Source organism: Pholcus phalangioides, unplaced genomic scaffold (assembly GCF_987345545.1).
Source record: "Pholcus phalangioides strain wild (caught in Gottingen) unplaced genomic scaffold, Ppha-v1.0 ptg000004l_1, whole genome shotgun sequence".
Classification (NCBI taxonomy): domain Eukaryota; kingdom Metazoa; phylum Arthropoda; class Arachnida; order Araneae; family Pholcidae; genus Pholcus; species Pholcus phalangioides.
This window is the reverse complement of record NW_028301597.1, coordinates 53,005,001-53,025,830: the sequence shown is the minus strand read 5'-3', so window position 1 is coordinate 53,025,830 and position 20,830 is coordinate 53,005,001. Positions and strand designations below refer to the sequence as shown.

General features: G+C 36.5%; 1 protein-coding gene across 5 annotated transcripts in view; it reads right to left on the bottom strand.

Annotated features, from left to right (window-relative positions):
* LOC149087834 (transmembrane protein 198-like) overlaps positions 1-20,830 on the bottom strand; it is a 75,780-nt gene that overhangs the window by 34,699 nt on the left and 20,251 nt on the right. For 2 of the 5 annotated variants that reach the window (XM_089231755.1, XM_089231757.1), the window contains exons 2-3: positions 2,559-2,745; positions 1,122-1,451 (exon numbers count right to left, since the gene is read on the bottom strand). In XM_089231755.1, coding sequence (XP_089087881.1) covers positions 1,122-1,451; positions 2,559-2,745 — 517 coding nt within the window. Of the gene's footprint in view, positions 1-1,121; positions 1,452-2,558; positions 2,746-5,136; positions 5,685-20,830 lie in introns of those variants that run through there. The other 3 variants (XM_089231756.1, XM_089231753.1, XM_089231754.1) reach the window with 3 other exon arrangements.

Here is a 20,830-nt window from a genome sequence, read left to right as displayed (position 1 = left end):
CACATGGCCCTTCGTGACAATTAGATTTGTTTGCAATCTTCGAGTGTAAGTATGCAATTTAGTAAGCAGGTATTTTTAGGTAGGATAGTGTTGAGGAGTCAGACGAATTACTTTTCCTAGGATCTATAATACTACGGCTCGAGAACCTCAAGTGCCGGGAAAACCTCATTTGATCTGGTTAAAATTCTGGAGAGAGTAGGTATGCAAATTGGTCAGCAGGTATATATAGCTAGGTAGGGGCAGAACCGGAGCTAGAGGGGTCAATGGGCAACTGTCCTGGGTGGAAAATTTAGGGGGTGGCAATTTTAGGTGGGAACAAAGAACATCGTTAAAAAACTATAGAATTTTAAAGTTGTGGGACCCACAAAATCATGTTTACCCCGGGTAGCAAAAGTTCTGGTTACAGCCTTGGGTAAGGGACCTCAGAAAAATTTGTTTTACCTGGGAGCCTATGATGCTGTGGACTCTGGGCTTACTTTACGGAAATAGAGAAAAAATCTCAATCCAAAAACTGAGCATTAACTTGGGTTCTTATTCAAAATTAACTTAGTTTCTCTGCTTTTGTGTCACCCTCAGGATCGCAACTAGAAAAGAAAATTTATTCTGTCGCTTGGTGGGGGGTTCTGTACCCATTTTGCATCCCCTCCCTATAATTTTTAATGGAAAATGAGTAAGCTCGACACCCATCATGGTTCAACACCTAAGAAATAAATCCCCCCCACCCCCAGCCTTTCTTTAGTTGCGGTCCTGGTGAAGCTTTCAGTAAGAATCTGAATCAGTACAATCAAGTGCTTTTAAAATATTAAGATTTCTGGTGAATGGTTGATGCTGGGGAAAAAACCATGCATTTAAAAACCAATGTACTATTTGATCATTTTTTGTGGTGCCCCTTTCCTCCTGATACCCTCAGCACGTGCTTATTTTGCGATGCATCATTGTGTGGTAATAATCATAATGGTTAATCTGGCCCTGCATCAGTATTAAGGAGCAGCTAAATCTCATAAAAAATGATTTGAAATAAAATATTTTTTATAGAGAATTTCAATGTCATAAATTAAGTATCACTGTAGAGGTTTCACTGTAACATAATAAATTAATAAGAATATTCATTAAATACATACCTTTTTGCCAATATAAAGTGATAATTGCACCAGATAATCCTCCACCCATTAATATGCCAATAGTGACCCAAATGGTGGATGGCAAATACCACACCTGAATGATTACAAGTGATGCTACTCCAAGAAACAGTCCAGTGTGAAAGCCAAGCATGAAAAGTCCAACATACTGAACTAGCATAGTAATCAAGCCAAAAAGAACGCCAGCACCTAGTGCCACACCTGCATTTCCAGCAGGTGGTAACAATTCTTCCTTTAAGCAAATCAAATAAACAAGGAGAGTTCCGAATGTGAAACCAGTCAAGAACATGACAGCCTTGAAACACCGATACCCTGAAAGTAAAGCCAAACAGATTTTTGTTTTCCTTATACTGTTGTGGCTGATCAGAACATATACACCATTAATTAATGGATCTGCTACTTGCTTGGCTAACTTTAATTTTTAACATTAAATAAATAACTGTAATCCTCATCCTTGTGTATTCCCAAGAGATCTGTATGATCTGTCCAGGGAATTTTTTTAGTGTTAGTAGACATCCATGCCTGAACTGGGATTCGAACACACAGGCTAGCTCCCCAACCAGTTGACTGCCAAGTGGCAAAGGCAGTTTATGCTAACTATTTTCCAGACACAACTCTACCTTATTGGAGGCAACTAAAGTAAGTTCGTTTGCATCAGTCCAGGGTTGTGAGCAGTTCTACCTAGCAATCTACTGGAGCAGTGGAGACAAAGCATGAAAAAATTGATTTTAAAAAAAATCAAATTTCTTTTACTTAAATCAGATTTTTTGATTTAAATTAACTGACTGCTTATTAATTGAAACAAATCCTGTTAATCATTAAGAATACACATCTTTTCACCTAATCTTTCAAATTTAATTCAGCATGAATAAATAAGTTGTTACTATATATATAGATATTATACAGTAGGAAATATGTGTCTACAACTAAAACAGTTTTGTACTTGTGAAGCTTCATGAAATTAGAAAGAATCCATCAGATACTCTTCAAAACTTAAAAAAAAAAAAAAAAAAAAAAAAAAAAACATGAAAGATCTACAACATAATTTATTAAAGCAATGACTAATTTCTATGATTCAATGTATGGGGAATTGTGACAAATTCTGTTCCAGGTTGCTATGGCAACTAAAAAATTATTACATCGGCACTTAAAATTTTCTATATGTGATTATTAAATTTGAGTCTCAAAACAATGCATAATTTTTTGAGTCTACTAACATAGGAATGGTCACTAGATTTAAAAAAAATCAGTTTAGACCAAAAAAATGTGTTTTTCTAAAAGAAATGTCTAATTTTTTTTTTCAATTTGTTACCCCCTGCTGTATACGATACATTCACTATTACTGCAAGAAGAAACTTTAGATTTGGAAAAAAGCTAAAGTCATAATATGACGAAAATAAATACTTAAACTAGACATACCATAAAGAGTATAGACTACTCCAAAAACTAGATACATTCCACAAATTACAGCAGTACCAACATCAAAATTATAGTCATAATAAAGGCAACGATCTGTTTCTACAGGATCATATGTGCTGTTCTCCAGGAAGTAGAACGAATCATCAGCTACACTGTAGTCATGCCCGCCTGAAGACATTTTCAATACCTGGAGAATGGAGAGGAGAGATCACAGATTATACATGAAAAAACTAACAAGCGATACTCTTTTTTTTTTTTTCAATATTCACAAATGTTTATTGAAAGTAGTAGTTTTGAGGCATTTTTTTACAAGCAAAAACTAAATGCAGAATGGACTCCTTTACACATATATACCAATTAGAAATACAAAACTGATAAGTTTCCTTCATGAAATAAATTAAAATAATTTTGCATGAATAATCAATTACATTAGAACTTGACCAAAATAAAAAAAATTGCCAATAGGCTGTAAAAGCAATGGATGATCTGATAAAAATAAAAAATGTCTCCTTTTAAAAAAAAAGAGAAAAGTTTGTCTTTTTTTATTTTATGATTTAAAAAACATGTAAGTGCAATTATTTTGTTATTGAGAAAATGAATGCAAAAAACATTATGCCATATTTTTCTCTCATTATTCTCAAAAACTTTGTTCACATAGTTCTCATTCTTTAGAGTAAGGTCCATCTTATCACTTTATATGATGATTGTTCAGCTATATTTCCCTGCCCACCGACCCCACAGTAGAATATACTGTAAACTGCAATGTACATTGCAGAAAAATCTCCATAAAAATTGTATAAAAAAAACTCTTGTGTAGATAAAACTATTGTGAGAACTTTTACAGCAGAACATTTTCAGTCAAGAAAGGAGAGGGTTCATTGGGGTAAATCGAGAAGTTATCCATTCTTAGAATAAGACAACCATAAGTATTCTTTATGGGCATTTTATAATATTTTATCATGTGTATATATTGTTTATAATTTGTGTTAATTGCATTTTTAATTGGGTTGCTGTATTTTTGAAATATATGACATCCATATTTTTATGGGCACCTTTTTATCAGCCACCTCGTTGGGCATTTAGCCTGTTGTGGCATTGTATTTGTATTGCCTACAGCAAGGCCGTAGCGAGGGGGGTTTGCTTCCCCCCCCCCCTTGAAAATGAGAAAGACTGGGAAAAACATGGCCAAATCTATTGTTCTATCACTTTGGTCTCCCCACAAACGAAATTTCTGGCTACGGGCCTGGCCTACGGAATATAAGTATCAATAAAACCAGGTGATACTCTCACATATTTATCTGCATGTGGGAAATATCCAAGAGCTGAGCATTCATTTGAGATTCAGTTATCAAACAGGAAAAAAAAATGTTGCCTTACAGTCTAGTTTATTTTCTTTGTGTGTGATTTATATTGTATGAATGACAAATTTTATAAAGAAATCAACCATTTTATACACTGTACATATACTGAAATGATCTAATATTCCTCCTACTTGAATTCATTTTGTATAAATGAATTTTATAAATTGCTCTTGGTTTTGTGTATGTAAACTTTTTATTTGGTGTAGGGTCTACATGAAATTTTGCAAAGGAAATATATTCTGTACTGCGTGAAATTTATTTAAGTTACAAAGGTTCTTTATATGAAATACTAGCTTTACCCGTCGCGCATTGCTGCGATCTCAGAGGAAAGGAAATTCGAGGAAATGAAGGAAAGAAAAAAAACTATGCCAGAAACCTTCGCGGGAGTGTACTCAACAACTTCCCAAAGTTTCATGGCGATCGGATAAGTGGTGTAGTAATGCATAAAGGACAGACAGACATACATTCGTTTTTATATATATAGATAAGAATCACACAGTTTAAAAGTTAAAACAGTGGCAGTTTAAAACTGCAAGAACTAATTTTTAAACTGCCACTAATTTTTATATTTCATGTAAAGAACCTTTGTAAGTTTAATAAATTTCATAACTTTAACCATTACTCAACTTATTTAGTGAAATGTAAGATAGTTGCTTTGGCTAGAACGGATATAAAAATCTATTGCTACAGGAGAACCTTCTGGAAAGACATCAAATCATCCCTCTAGGTCACAGTATTTTGTGTTATTTTCTTCCCTTCTTTTTCATTTATTTTTTTTTTTTGTCTTTTGTATCATATAATAAATAATCCAAATAATAAAAAAATTCAAAATTTATTTTTTTTATTTAAATGTTTTCAAAAAATTGAATTTTTTTTTTTTTGATATTCAAAACCCATATTAAAATATGACTAATAGGTTGGTCTTAGAGACGAGTGATGACTCACAATGATGATAGTAGTAAAAATATACAAAGTTTGATACATCAAATCTTCTTGTAACCGTATTAGTTTTTCTATTACTTTATAATTATTTTGTCTGTTCTAGTGCTTTATTTTATATTTTTTTTTTTGGGGGGGGGGGGAATCATGTGGAGTAAGAGCCTTGTATGGTCTTATACATGCAGTAATAAATTAGACTTTTGCACAGTTCTAATTGTGAAACATGCAACGAAGAGCTAGTCTTTTATTTTTAAAGAATTGAAAAAATAAATCCTCACCTTAACTAATAACAGAAGCAGTAGTATCACATTGTATTCACAATTTTTCTCAAGATTTAAATCAAATGCACATGGCATTTTTCTTTACCCAGTTCATGACATTCGGCGGAGATGGGATCTTGCTCACTTATATATAGTTCACGCATGAAAGCAGTCTGGTTTTCGAATTTTTTCCTCTCCAATGTTTAAGAAAATAATTTCCATGATTTTTCCGGAAAAAAAATCTTTCTGTGCGGTCCATTTCTTAAGGTTAAAATTACGCTGACGCTTATGAGAAAGAAATCGTTTAAGCTTAAGCACGTCCTTCTTCTATTACGTCAAATGCGAAAATAAGAAGACTTATGTGTGTATGAAAATTATTCCCATCTTATTTCCCCCTCCAAAAAAAAATGTAGATAAAAAGGAAATAAACGTTTTTGAAAACAGTAAACAAACCAGCGCCATCTTGGAACGCGCAGATAGAACAGACACACAAGGGTTCCAAAAGAAGCTTTCTCTCACGGCAGACAACCATTGCGGGGAAAACACCAACAAGGCGCTGCCGTTGCCACCACCGAAAGACTCATTTAGAATGTGATGTTCAAGTTCTCCCTCACGATCAGGAAGAATCGAATCGTTACCCTGGCCACATTTCGATGTCACACGCTTATACAATCAAAAATAATAATAAATAATATTCCAAGTGTTTCAAGCAGGGGTAAAAAAGTAAAAAAAAAAAAAAAAGCCGATTGAAAAGAATTTATTACATGATCGATCTGTGCATGAATTAGAATAACACATTTCATTCAGCCAAATGTTTTTTTTGCCTTCAGTCGTGTGAAATTAACCTAGTTTATTCAATGATGCGCGAAAAAACAAAATTCCGTGATAAACGATATGGAACCAGTAAAGTATTACGTAAGCACCAATGGGGGGGGGGGGGTAGGTGTCCCCATTGCTTACTTTCAGGGGCGTCGGAACTGTTTCGAACCTGTGGGTGCCCGTCTTGAGATTCATATAGGAAATTTCGATTTTTGAATCGATTCTGTGGGTGCTCGAACCCGCTCTACAAACTTCCGTGGGTGCTCGAGCACCCCCGGCTCCGACGCCACTGCTTACTTTTGATGACAAGGTGGGGAAGTGGTTTGTGGTGATCAAGGTGGGAAGTGATTGCGTAAGCAAATGAATGGGAAATTATTTTATGCAAATCAGAATCAATGAATATGAGAAGTTTTCAAAGTTTGAAGCAAAAAATAATATTCATGTAATGAAGTAAAAATTAAGAAAATTAGAATGTTGTGCTCTGTTAAAACAAAATATGTGAATTAAATAACGCTTAGGGGCAATTCAAGTACTACGTCAGTATCGATGGTCTAGTTCCGATTTGCTGACTTTTGATGACAAAGGGGAGGGGGAGGTTTGGCTAATGCTTACGTCATCAACCACCCTTTATGAAAATATGAAATATTCCTAATTTCATCTTACTCGGTGCGCCAAAAACAAGAAAAACCTTTGATAGTTTGTGGACACTTGAAGTATCAGTAAGGGGGGAATGTTAAGTGCCCTACAGAGCCACTTTAGTGATCTCTAAATGTTTCACGGATCTGGAAAGTAATCTGGAAATGTGTCCGGGCCGCTTAAGAGCTCTGGAACTGTGCCAAGCATCACTCAAGTGATCCGTAATTATATGTCGCGGATAACTTAAATAATCTGACAATGTGCCGCTGGTAACATGACTGATGTAGAACCCCCACTGGGGGCCACTTAAGTGTTCTAAAACTACGTCACATGTCACTCAAGGGGTCTCTAAACGTGTCACGGATCGCTTAAGTGTTCTGGAACTGTATCCCAGGTCATTTAAGTGATCTGAAAATTTGCCATGGGCCGTTTAAATACTCTGGAATTGTACCACGGGATCTGTAAATGTGCCGCTTAGTTCATTTTTACAAAATTATGTTTGAGGAAGGCAGGCCGCATCAGATAACCCCCAGAGCCATATTTGGTCCGCGGGCCTTTATGCGATTTATCATTACATTGCTTAGAGTGTGGGTTGCAATGAATTTATTAAAGATAAATTTTGAGTTCGTAGCCTTTAAATAACATTGGATGTAACAGAAATTGATTATAACTAGAGCCCGGATTATGTGCATATGCATTTGCATATTTTGGCCTTTTTTACTATTAATGCATAAAATCAAAAGAATTTTCAGTACTCAGTTTTTTTTTTTATAATTTTTCAAATAAATATTGTTCACAATATTTTCATAACAGCGGGGTTTTTTTCCCCCAGGTGAAATTTAATGAATTAATACATAAAGTATTTTACGAATACTAACCGTTTTATTGTAAGGCTATTTCTAGAGATATGACAAAGTGTTAATTTTTGTTTAGAAATAATGTCGAAATTCTTTTCTTACTAGTATTTTCGTTATTGAGCAACTACAACAAACTGAAAATTAAAAAATGCCTGAATAAAAAATATGTAGAAGTTATTTGCATATGCGGGGGGGGGGGGTATGTGTATATATATATATATATGAGAGGATATTTTTTGTAAATGAAAAATACATATGCACTAAGAAATAAAAAATATGCCTTTTTCAATGCATATTTTCTTATTTTTTGTACATATTTCGGAATTTTTGACTTTTTCAAGATTTCTAGTGCATATTTCTGGGGTGTTTAATGCATATTTTGGGATTTTCAGTGCATATTTTTAGAACATATTTTGCCACTTTTTTAGTGCATATAATCCGGGCTCTAATTATAACATATAGCGTATATTCTTCCAAAATTTCAATTTAAAAATAATATTTTTTTGCATTAACAAAATAAACTTTTTATCGTCGGGGAGGGGGGGCACGAGCCTTCCCTATGCCCCCCATGTACGTCTCTGATCCCACCAATATGCGTTAAGATTCAGAGGGGCAGAGCTGATGACGAAATTTTGCTGACAAGTGGGGGGGGGGGTCAAAAATGGCTAAAAATTTGCTTACGTAATACTTGAACGGCCCCTTATGAATCTGTTTCATGTTTTTTTTGTATAATTATTTTGGGTGCCTAAAAAGATAGGATATCAAAGTGCATTAATAAAACCCGAATGTTGAAATCATTTCAGGAAACTGAGTGGTCTTTGAGAAAAAAACGGGAAAAATTGGTGAGAAGGGAAATCCTCAACCCGAGAATTGGCAAGCCAAGCAGATGCCGCTGTTCTGATTTCAACAATGTCATTGGCATGACCTGAAAGAACCTCAAATTTTTTTGGAACGGCAAAACAGCGATGATTCTGTGATGATGTGAGTAGGCTATGTCTATTACAAGCTTTCAAGTTCTTCTATTGCAACCCCTGAGAAATCATTTTTCTAATACAGTGGATTCCGCTTAAGAGTCTTATTTCGAGAGTCCCAATTTTTTTCCCCCCATGTACAAAAATTTCACGTTTTTCCGTTTTTATTTTGGGGTAAAGGAAAATAGAAAGGCCTGCTTGTAGAGGAAACCACATCAAACCATAGATATATACTCTGGTTAGGCACAATACAGGAAAGTCGCTAAAAAAATTCGACAAGGTTTCTAATTCAATTGGTTACAATAATTTACAGAAAATAATTAATTTCGAAATAGTTCGAAAAATTAGAGGGCGATGGGTGCGATCACCCTCCCTCGTTCAGTGAAAATAATTGTATTATTGGCACAAACGGAAGGGCGGGGGTGGACATCCCCCCTTCACTATACAACGTACACTGAAAGGGAAATCGCCCATTTGTTTTTCAATTAATAAAAATTTCGTGAGATCCTGGAGGCTATTCAAATTTGAGCATCCAGAGAAGGATAATTGTTTTTCTTCATTTTTAACCGAGCTGAAACCAGTTTTAACTGCCTTCATACAAAATTTAGCGTTGAATTAATAAAAATCAATTAATAAACCCTGAAAAATTTGAATATTACCTAAAAACGACCCAAAGACATTTTTCATCAAACGTCTTTTCACCCCTCCTCTCAATCATAATATTGATATTTCATTGCGACAAACACATTTTTTGCTCCCGCTATTTCACATTTCTCGGTCTCTCTGGAAACCTAAATTCCTTTGACAACGATATAAAATGAAACAGCGGAAGGAAATGTATATTTACCAAAAATAATAATGTTGGGGCATCGGGGTGGGGTACACATGGGATGGAAAATGTCTGCTGCCCGTAAGAAAGAAACTGCATTTGATATGACGATAAAAATATTAGAACAATGAAATTTGAATCAAAAGTATGTGATAAAAACAAGCAATGGTGACGGATGCAGCAAATAAAATACTATACGGTTGCAGTGTCACATGCAAACATATTTTTCAAAAATTCAAGTTTGCGGTAAGCAAAGCTGCATAAATCGCATTGGGGCCAAATTTCTTTCTCAAAAAGATAGAAATGCGCCAGAGTTTATGCCTAGGCGCCTCCGAGGAATTTCGTTCCGGTCTCTTACGCTTTCACACATTGATTCATGAGCAGTATGGCATTTCCCACGTGAGCCACAAGAAATGTGCGCTCTTTTCATACGATTGCTTCGAGTGAGGGGTGAAAAAGTCACACATCACCAACTCCATATTTCTTCAAATGCGTGCAGACAACTAGAGAATGCAGTTTAATGATAGATTTTATAATAAAAGACAAGCAAAAAGTATTCTACCACAATAATCGATACCATCCACCCTCCCAAAATACGACAAAAATCTCTGTCATCAATGAGTATTTGACAAAATCAATCAATAAGGCTTTTTTTTACTCTTTTTTTTAAATCTCTTTTCTAATAAAATGTAACATGAAGATAGATTTTTAGTAGAAAATAAACCATGATAGCAACAAATGCTTAACATTCCGCATGATTAAAATCGAATAATTTAGGTGAAATCATTAAAATGCATCAAAGCGATTCCACTTCATTCGGGAAGTAAGGACTCCATATTTTGTTCCATTTTCCTGTCGTACTCATATCTCATGAAAAGAGGACGATCGGAACTTGGACAAGAAATAATCATAATAAAATAAAGCGAGTTCGGTATTCTGAAACGATTAAAACAGAAATAGAGGAAACAACCCAACACGGTGGTCAGCTAATAGACTGCTACATCTGTACACAGCTGCCATTTCCTAATTTTTTCTTACAATTTAATTTTTTCGGAACTCAATGATTATAATAACAACAATGTTTCTCGCTCATTTCCAGATTCCGCTTCCGGGCAAATAAATGTACAACCCGAAAACATATTGATTGATTCGGAATAATAAGAAACGAGCACGATGGGTGACATAATAGTAGGTCAACGTCACGTGACTGCGTTCGTTATCCGGGGAAGGGATATCAATGCGTGAAAGCATTTTTTTAAATAAAAGATATCTAGTTTCATGGTTCACCTTCCAATAAACGAAAGTACAGATTGGGGATGAGAAAAAAAACCATGAGAAGAATCAAAACCAGAATTTAAAAAGCCATGAATATTGAAACAACAGTTTTCAGGTGCATTTTTTTGGGGGGGGGGGGGGGGCGGTCGATTTCCACACGGATGGAAAAAGGGAGCTAAGGCTAAATAAACAATGGTGATTAAAATTCTCGTAATTTTCCAAAATCAACTTTCAGAGCCGATAAATCTAATGAGAAATAATAATAAAAAATCATTCGAAAAAATTTAGAGCTTAATCAGATATAAAATTTTTAAACAAGAAATTAAAGGTTAAACAATTTTTTTTTTCGTTCATCATTGTGATGCAATTATAAAAAAAATGCTGGCACGATCCCTTTTAAAAATTAGAACAAAAAGTTTCTGAATGAAAATTGAGGAATCATCCACGGCCCTCACAAGGATGGGGGTGACAGGGCCCAGAGTGATTGTCATTATTTTTTGTTTTTTCACGCTATAAATTAACTATAGAGGTTCCCGTGAAAAGTCTGGCCTAGATCCCTGCTCCAGGATGTGGGGAGCCATGGAATCAATTATATCATCATGTTGACTCTTGATGCTACAGAAAATGTCAATTCCACTCTCAAATTCAAATGAACAAATCCTGTTGGAGAACGTAACTTATAATGTATTTATACCTAAGCAGAGATGTTGCAGCTGCTTGGCGCGCGTGACTCTATTTATCTTATTATCACTAGCCCGCAGGTATCTGGCGAACCGGCTTTTTCTTTGCGGTCGAGAGCACGATGACCGGTTACAGCGTCGCTTCTCGCTGACAAACGTAGCTACGTGTCTATAAATAGTATTATCATCGCTGGAAGGGAAGAATGAACATGCTTTACCACATCATATCTATAGAAATACCAGTAAAGGACAATCACATAATGACAGCAAAATAGATATAGCGTTACGAATCGATACAACAATAAAAGAAAAGTTTCAGTCAAGTTTCCGACGCCTCACCGAGTTGGGAAAAAAAAAGAGTGAAACGAGGAAGAACTATTGAGTGACCATTTCTTTTTTTCTATTTAATCTCATTGCTGTGACCGTTTGTTTGACTCTGGCAGTGTATTTTCCAGCGTTTCGTGTGAGTCACTGGCGCCAATTTTAGGAATTCCAAATCGAAATTCAGTCACGCTAATGTTTTTTGACCTGCCTGAGTGCGCTATGCGAACGGTGCTACTTGTACTGAGAAACCACGAAAAAAAATAATAACCTTGAATTAATGTTGTGGAAGAGGAATCGACCGAATATATACACGCATCTGTTACTCTGCAAACAATCCACGTAAAGCGGCTGAAGAAATATCGAATAGTGGCATAATTCAAAGATTCTTCCCCCTCCCACCACCAGTTTTTCACTGGATTACAATAATGTACTGTACAATCTAATCTTAACACCACGGCTTGACAAATCCCATGCGCCAGATCACCAAAACAACTAAAAAAGTTTTTGAATTGGTGCCTAGAATTTTCTATGAATTATTTAAAATTGCAGTTTCAGAACACCACATTTTTTTAGAATTCATGAGGAGGTCTCAATCTGTGCGACTCCTATCTCTTTCCCATTCCAATACTTCCGTACCCTTACTCTGGTTGACACCTGCTTTAAACGCAAAAGGTTTTTTGGATTACAGAGAGGTGCGAAGTTTTTAGGTTTAACGTTGGCATTCGACTTTCAACTTCAGCGGCCGAAGTTGCAGACATAATAGAATCCAAACATTTTTCTAATTCTTGGTTTGATGAAGACTGCAGAAGGTCTATAAGGTCTCGCAACCAGGCATTATATCGTTTTCGTAAATCTGTACCCGATAGAGATCGCGTGGGTTTTGTTAAATCAAGGCGTACAGCACGTTCTCTCTGTCGCTATACGAAACTGATATATTTTAAATCATTGATTGGAGATGCTGATCTGTATAACACCAGCTCTAAATTTCGGAACTTTCTGAAAACTGTGATGATATCGACTGGTCCGATTATTTTTCTACTGTTTTCTCAGAAACCAATATACAAATACAACGCCACAACAGGCAAAATGCCCAACGAGGTGACTGAGAAAAAGATGCCCATAATAAATATGGATGTCATATATTTCAAAAATACAGCAACCCAATTAAAAATGCAATTGCAAACAATATATATACATGATGAAATATTATACAATGCCCATAAGAATACTTACGGTTGTCTTATTCTAAGTATGGATAGCTTCTCGATTTACCCCAACATGTTTGCCATATTTCTTTTTAAACGTGTCAATTGTGTTACAATTTACTACCTCCGGGGGTAAGCTATTCCATTTATTCACATCCCTATGAGAGAAAAATTCCCTGCGACACCATAACCTTGCATTGTCCCTCACCAATCGATACTGGTGTCCCCTTGTAAAAGCAGTCGATTGACGGTGTACTAATGGTCCAAACTATCCATCCCGCTGAAAATTTTGAACACTTCGATCATATTTCCTTGACACCTGCGTTCATCCAATGTAAACATTCAAAAAATGAAGTCTCTCTTCATAACTCAAGCCCTGTGTGCCAATGAGGACACACGTAGCTCTTCTCTGCACCCCTTCAACCAAGTCTACGTCCCTCTGTAGGTATGGTCTCCAAAACCTTACAGCATACTCCAGTCCAGGACGAACTAAGCCTCGGAAAAGCGGAAGAATGACTTTAGAAGGCAAAGAGACCTTTTTGAAAATGAGACCAAGCATTCTATTCGCTTTTTTGACCACCGCTGAACAATGTTCAGAAAACCTAAGCCGCTCGTTAGTGAGAATTCCGAAATAGGTGATCCTAGTTGCATCCGGGATAATGACACCATTCAACTCGTAAGAGAACCGTGGGTTGTTCGAACCAAAATGAGCGACCACTTACCAACGCTAAACATCATGCTCCATTCATTTGCCCATGCTGCAATCCTGTTTAGACTGGTCTGGAGCGACTCCCTATCGCTTTGATTCCCGATTACCTCCATTAGCTTCACATCATCTGCGAATTTGCTAGCAATCCCATCGCTACCCTGATCGAGTTTATCGATAAAAAAAGAAAAAAGTATGGGGCCAAGGACACTTCCTTAAGGCACTCCACTTGTGACGCCTGTCCAACCAGAGAATTCCCCGTTCACCATAACTCGTTGCGACCTATCTCTTAACCACGATTCTATCCAATTCAGCAAGTTGCCACCAATCCCAATTTCGTGTAAACGCTTCAAGAGTTTACCATGTTGGACACGATCGAATGCCTTCTGGAAATCAAGGTAAACAACATCTACATTTTTGCCCTTACCCAAAGCCTCAGTCAAGTGATCATAGAAGCAAAGGAGGTTAGTTACACATGACTTCTCCTTCCTGAACCCATGCTGATTATCCGACAATACATTATTCTCGTCTATCCACTTCGCCAACTGTCTTTTGATAATAATTTCCAAAATTTTCGACAGCGAGCTCGTCAAACTCACTGGACGATAATTGGACATAGCTTCTCTACTACCCTTCTTAAATATCGGAAAAACGTTAGCAAGTTTCCCATCCCTTGGGACGATACCCTCAGCAACACCACTCCTGTATATCTGTGCGACTGACCCCAACAATTCATTAGCACATTCCCTGGGATAGATATCATCTGATCCTGGTGCTTTGCTTGCACATACATTTTTTAGAAGATTTAGTACCTCCACTTGAATATCGTTGAGGATTTTATTACCCCATGCAATACCCGTATATTGAATATCATTATCTCCATTAAAAACCGATGAGAAAAAATCATTGAAAGCATTACACATGCCTACATTGCTCTCTAACCTAGACCCTCCTATCGGCAGGGGGCCAACTGTCCCCTTACATCCATTATTGCAGTATCGAAAAAATGATTTTGGGTCAGAGATAATGTTATCTGCCAACCTAGATTCAACTTCCTTTTTACTATCCCTTATCGCTTTCTTCAGCGCTCTTCTTTTATCAGTAAACAATGATATGTCACCTCGTCCACTTTTATACTCACTGAATGCTCTTTTCTTTTCAAGATAAAGGTTACGCATGCTATCCGTGAACCATAGAGGGTGCGATGTACAAACATAAACTGTTCGAAAGAGGCGGAGTGTAACTATTGCATAAATTGGAGCGACGTTTTTTTTTGGATGACCACATTAGTCTGGACGAGATTTCCAAAGCGCTAAGGGCAACCAAGACTGGCAAAGCCCCAGGTTTTGATGGCATCGCAATCGAGTTTTTCAGGGTGTACGAGATAAGACCATTCTGAGCGAACCTCTTTAATAAATCTTTCGATGGCTATGATATTCCGGATTCCTGGAGTCTCATTTTCCTTCTGCACAAAAAAGGTTCCATCTCCAACCAACAAAATTGTCGTCCGATCTCACTTTTGTGTACAATTTATAAATCACATGTTCCCGTGTTGTATCATCGCTAGAAGAATTGGCCATATTGTAAAAAGGGCTAAAAATTATTTATCAATGATATTTTACACCCTTTTCAAGCTGGGTTTAGATCGGGCGCTCAATTTCGGACAATATTCTTAGGGGCCGTTCAAGTATTACGTAAGCAAATTTTAAGCCATTTTTGACCCCCCCCCTCACCTTGTCAGCAAAATTTCGTCATCAGCTCTGCCCCTCCGAATCCTAATGCATATTGGTGGGATCAGAGACGTACACAGGTGGGGGGGGGGGCATAGCTCGTGACCCCCTCGACGATCAAAAATTTATTTTTTTTAATGCAAAAAAATATTTTTTTAAATTGAAATTTCGGAAGAAAATACCTTTATATGTTATTATAATAATTATTATTTCTGTTAATTTCAATGTTATTTGAAGGCTATGAACTCAAAATTTATGTTTGATAAATTCATTGCGAGTCACCCTCTAAGTCATATAAATCGCATAAAGGCCCTTGTGGCTCACGGATCAAATATGACCCTGGGGGTTATCTGATGCGGCCTGCCCTCCTCAAATCTAATTTTGTAAAAATTAGCTAAGCGGCACATTTACAGATCGCTTAAGTGTTCCGTGGTACAATTCCAGAACATTTAAGCGGCCCGTGGCAAATTTTCAGATCGCTTAAATGACCTGGGATACAGTTCCAGAACACTTAAGCGATCCGTGACACATTTAGAGATCACTTCAGTGACATGTGGCGTAGTTTTAGAGCACTTAAGGGGGTCCTCAGTGCGGTTCTACATCACTCATGTTACCCGCGGCACATTCTCACATTTAAGTGATCCGCCGGGCATATAATTACGGATCACTTGAGTGGTGCGTGGCCCAGTTCCAGAGCACTTAAGCGGCCCGGACACATTTCCAGATCACTTGGATCCGCGAAAAATTTAGAGATCACTTAAGTGGCTCTGTAGGGCACTTATCAATAGTGAGGGAAATGTTACTTCAAGTGCCCACACACGATCGAAAGGTTTTTCTTGTTTTTGGAGCACCGAGTAAGATGAAATTAGGAATATTTCATATTTTCATAAAGGGTGATTGATGACGTAAGCATTATCCAAACCCCCTCTCCCCCTTGTCATCAAAAGTCAGCAAATCGAAAAACCCCTCCCCCCATCGATGATGACGTAATACTTGAACGGCCCCTTATTTGAAACCTTGATTCAAAAGTTCCTTTCACGAGGTCGTTAGAAATTATTTGCCTTCTTCATGGATTTCAGGGCCGCTGTTTGACTCAATAAATAGAACCCTATACTACTTACTAAACTTTTTCGTCTTGGTGTGAGCTACAAATTCATAAATACAAATACGAGGCCACAACAGGCAAAATACCCAACGATGTGGCGGAAAAAAAGATGCCCATAACAAAAATGGATGTCATATTTCTAAAATACAGCAACCACCCTCCCCCCCCCCCAATTCACAATGCAATTACAAAAACTAAAAACAATATATATATATATATATATATATACACGGTAGAATACAATACAATGCCCATAAAATATATTTATGGTTGTCTCATTCTAAGTATGAATAGCTTCTCGATTTACCGCAATAGTTAACCTGTATAACTAAAACCGTGGCACGGTTCTCTCTCATGCTGACGTACCTGAGTAATTTATTATTCTAAAAGGGGTATTTACCCCTTTAACTTATTTAAAAAAGAGGATTGAGGCTACATACCTGCTGTAGCCTCAGTCCTCTTCGCATTTCAATGCCCCCCAGCGTCAAAGATGGAGTCGACTGATCTAATGTATATATGAATTGACATCATTATCGTGCCCCCCCCCCCAGACTTCCAAGTCTATCTCCGCCTATGACTCCACGATAGCAGACACTCGATAGCGGACAGTAAAATCCAATAAACTCTAATTTTGTTTCCAACCTCTAATTTTTGAATTTTGTTCATAAATCGGAAATTTTTCCATATTCAATGGTGATTATGTATAATCCCAAGCTCGTATTGGTAAAAATATCAATCCATCAATTAAATATTTGATTAACAGAAGATAACTATGGCCCAGGATGCTGATTCCGAATTGTAATGTCGGTTTTGTTTGCAGATGCTGATACGTGTGAAGAAAGCCAACATAACTGACAATGTTATTATGTGTGTGTGTGTGAAGGTTTATTTCTTCTTCACACTTATTTTAATTTAGTTTTATTTTTATTGCAAAATATGTGTACTGCACGTATTATATGGATAAGAATAATTAATTGGTTAAATGAAAGGTTATAAATTTTCCTATATTTTTATCAGACTTTCCAACTTCATTTGGGAGTTATGCATAATCACCGGTAAAATTGATACATGTAATGAAATTTAATCAAACTTTCTTTATCGAGACGATTGATGATTACGCATAATCACCGATGTATCACTTTTACGCACAGTAACATATAGGAACTAATTGCGACCAAAGCTAAACGTGCAAGTTGTATAAACAAGGTTCTACTGTGTATCGCACCTCCCCAATAGCGGACATTCCCCGCTAGCGGAGAAAAGTTTTGGTCCCATGGGTGTCCGTTATTGAGATGTCCTACTGTACCAAAAAAATTGTCCTCTGCAACTCTAATCCTTTCTATACATATTTTGATTTCTCATTCTGCCCAGAGCCGTACCTCAAAAATTCTAACAACAAAACGTAAGCATTAGCCCTTGTACAGACTCGCCGTAATTTTGTTTTGCAGCTGTTTCACCCACCACTGCCCTATCTGTGACAGGCGATGCACCACGGACTTTTTACATTTCTTTTGTACCTGCCCAAAGCTAATTTCCCTACGCGATCAATTTTTTCATATCTTTCACCCCCTCTCTTTCCAATTTAATCAGCTTCCTGAATACCCAGCCAGGTCAGGATTGCGATTTTGTTAAATTTGTAAAAACTCGCATCTGTAACGTGTAAAGTTATGTTTATTTTATACCGTGAAAGTGAAATATATACATATTAGTTTCTAAATGATCTATGCAGGGCCGGAACTTGAATCCTGAGAACTACAAGGCCGCAAAAGGCGCCAACTAAAAGGGCGATTTTTTAGGGCCCAAACTGAAGGGGAGGGGCGATTTTCTATCACCAAAATATCATTCGCTTATACTTGAAAATTTTCCAGAACCGGCCCTGAATCTATGTATAGTTGTAGTTAAGTAATGTAGTATGTTAGTAGTAAGTAGTAAATGTAAAGTTGTAGTTATTTGTTCAATTACTTCATTTTTTTGTGACGTTTCCATGAATTATGAAATCGTGCAATGCTATAATTAAGTTATCATTTTTCTATGGTGTCCAGGGTTATACCAGTGGTTTAAACCTTGGTTTTAACCAAGTGGTTTTTTTTTAATTTTTTTGTTTGAAAAAAATTTGTTTCATTTTTTCCTTGAAAAATATCATATTGGTTCATTATTAGCCAAAATTTTTTATTTTTACCACATTTGATATTCTTTGGGTATATCTTTAAATAGCATAAGATGGTATAAGTGGATTTTCCAAAAAGTCCCATAAAAGTGGCCTGAATGTATACATATTTTTCATATGAAGTATCTTAGTTATTTAAAGTTATATACAGAAGCCAAAATTTCCCATTCTTACAACATTTTCTAACCTTTGGCTATATTCTGATGCTCTATATGTTTAGCAAATTCATGAATAAGGGGCACACACAGGTGGTCCTATAATCCAATAAAGACACCAGCTGTCCCTAAAGGACAAAGACTAGTGTACTAGTAGTTACATTACCTCACGGACATTTTCTTTCCCAAATGAAGTAGCACATCTCCTACTATATATCTCCAGTCTTAATATTCAATAGTTTTTTTTTATACTTACAAGGTTCTACTGTATAGTAGTAACAGATTTATGAAAAATAATCAGCTATATACAGGAAGATTATAATTAAAGAGTTTTGATTCTAAAACTATACAATAAGTACTGGTCAGAATGACTTGAAAATTTGCATGGATACTCCTGAAGCAATGGAAGTTTCTTTCGCAAAAGGAAAAAAAAGTACAAGTAGTGCAAAATGTGCAAGTAGATGATGTATATCAGTATAATCTATTTTGTGCAACCACATCATTTCAGCACTTCCACAGCATCAGTGTGTGGATAGAACAAATTCTATCAAGATGCATATTGCAATACCAGCAAAGCAGCTGCTGAAGACCCATTTTGACAATAACAGGATGCAACTTAACCCTAGCAATTTCTGGCTGGAGGGGGGGGTACCTCAAAATGTTATAAACAGTGGTCAGATTGCAAACTTTGGTGAATTGCAATCTCCAGAGCATCCCTATATGTTAAAAGTTCCTCAGGAATATTAACGTGGAGGCACGTTTGGTTTAATAAAGCTGAATCGCAAGCACATCTGCATCATGACCATGGCATATTCTGATCTGTTGTTGAACAAGAATTTTTGTGCTTTCACCTCATAGTCAGAACACAGTGGCCAACATATTTAACATTTCTTAAGTTGTAGTTATTTGTTCAATTACTTCATTTTTTTGTGACGTTTCCATGAATTATGAAATCGTGCAATGCTATAATTAAGTTATCATTTTTCTATGACTGGCTATCGTTTCCATTCTGTTAGCAAATTTCCCACATGTTGGATGATGTCATTAATTTTGCATTTTTAAATATTTTTTCCCCTTTACCAAATAAAATTGCATTTTTTCGTGAATATCCATGTCAATTTAAGTCATTCTGACAATCGTTCTTTTTTTAGTGTTTTTAAATAAGAATCTTAGTTATAATCATCCTGTATATCATAAGTCATTGCTAATTAATCCGCATTATTTACGCTTCATTAAATACATTATATGCACCTAATTTTTAGTATAGTTTTTGCAAAATAGCTTCCTAATTAACCATACTGAAAGTAATTGGAGAAACATCTTTATATTATATGATTAATAATAACATTAAAAGAATTTTCAAACAGCCGCCGTGGTGGTCGAGTGGTTATAGTGACGGACTCGCGATGCGAGGATCCGGGTTCGAACCCCCACAGTGGTGGTCGGCTGAAGTTGGTTTTCTGTGGTTCCCAACTTCAAGGCGCAAATGCGAGCCGATCTCCACGTTAAAAAGTCTCGCCACGGAGAGCAACAGTCCTACAACGGTAAATCATTCAATCATAACACTTCACTCATAGTTAGAAAAACTGGTGGCAGATGGCAGCACTACACATAACAAGCATTACAGAGAAACGAAAAAGAAAAAACAAACTTCACGCCAGGTTTCACTACACGTACACGCACATTCCCGCATGTACCGATTCGTTGGGGGTTCCGCGGGGTGTGGTGTAGCAGTAGTAGGTAGGGCCTCCAAAAAATGGCTCAGGGATCCATGATGTTCTTAAGTCATCCACCTCGTTGGGCAATTTGCCTGTTGTGTCTTTGTATTTGTATAAAGTAATCCATTGAGTTAAGCAAAAAATAATTAAATTGCAAAAGTTGGTTTTTGTTAAAATGTAAGAAATACTTATTGATTAATTAATATGGGAATAGTGTTAATTACATTAATAAACATTTTATTTTAATTAATTATTAGAAGTTTGAATGCTTTTTCAGAAATTTTATTGTTTTTAATGTTAATACTATTTAAAACAAAAACCGTTTTAAACCAAAAAACCGTTTTTTTTACCAACCCTGCCAGTGTCTATTTAAAGTGCACATATCTCAATTGTCTTATCCCCCACTCTTTACCCATCCTCAAGTCCTCGGCGAAGAACCCTGCAGGAGAGATCCGCGCTGGGACAAATCTGGTGAAAGAGGTTCGACGAGTGACTCGGCGGCGCGACGCGATGTAATAAACTAGTGGCAGAAGTG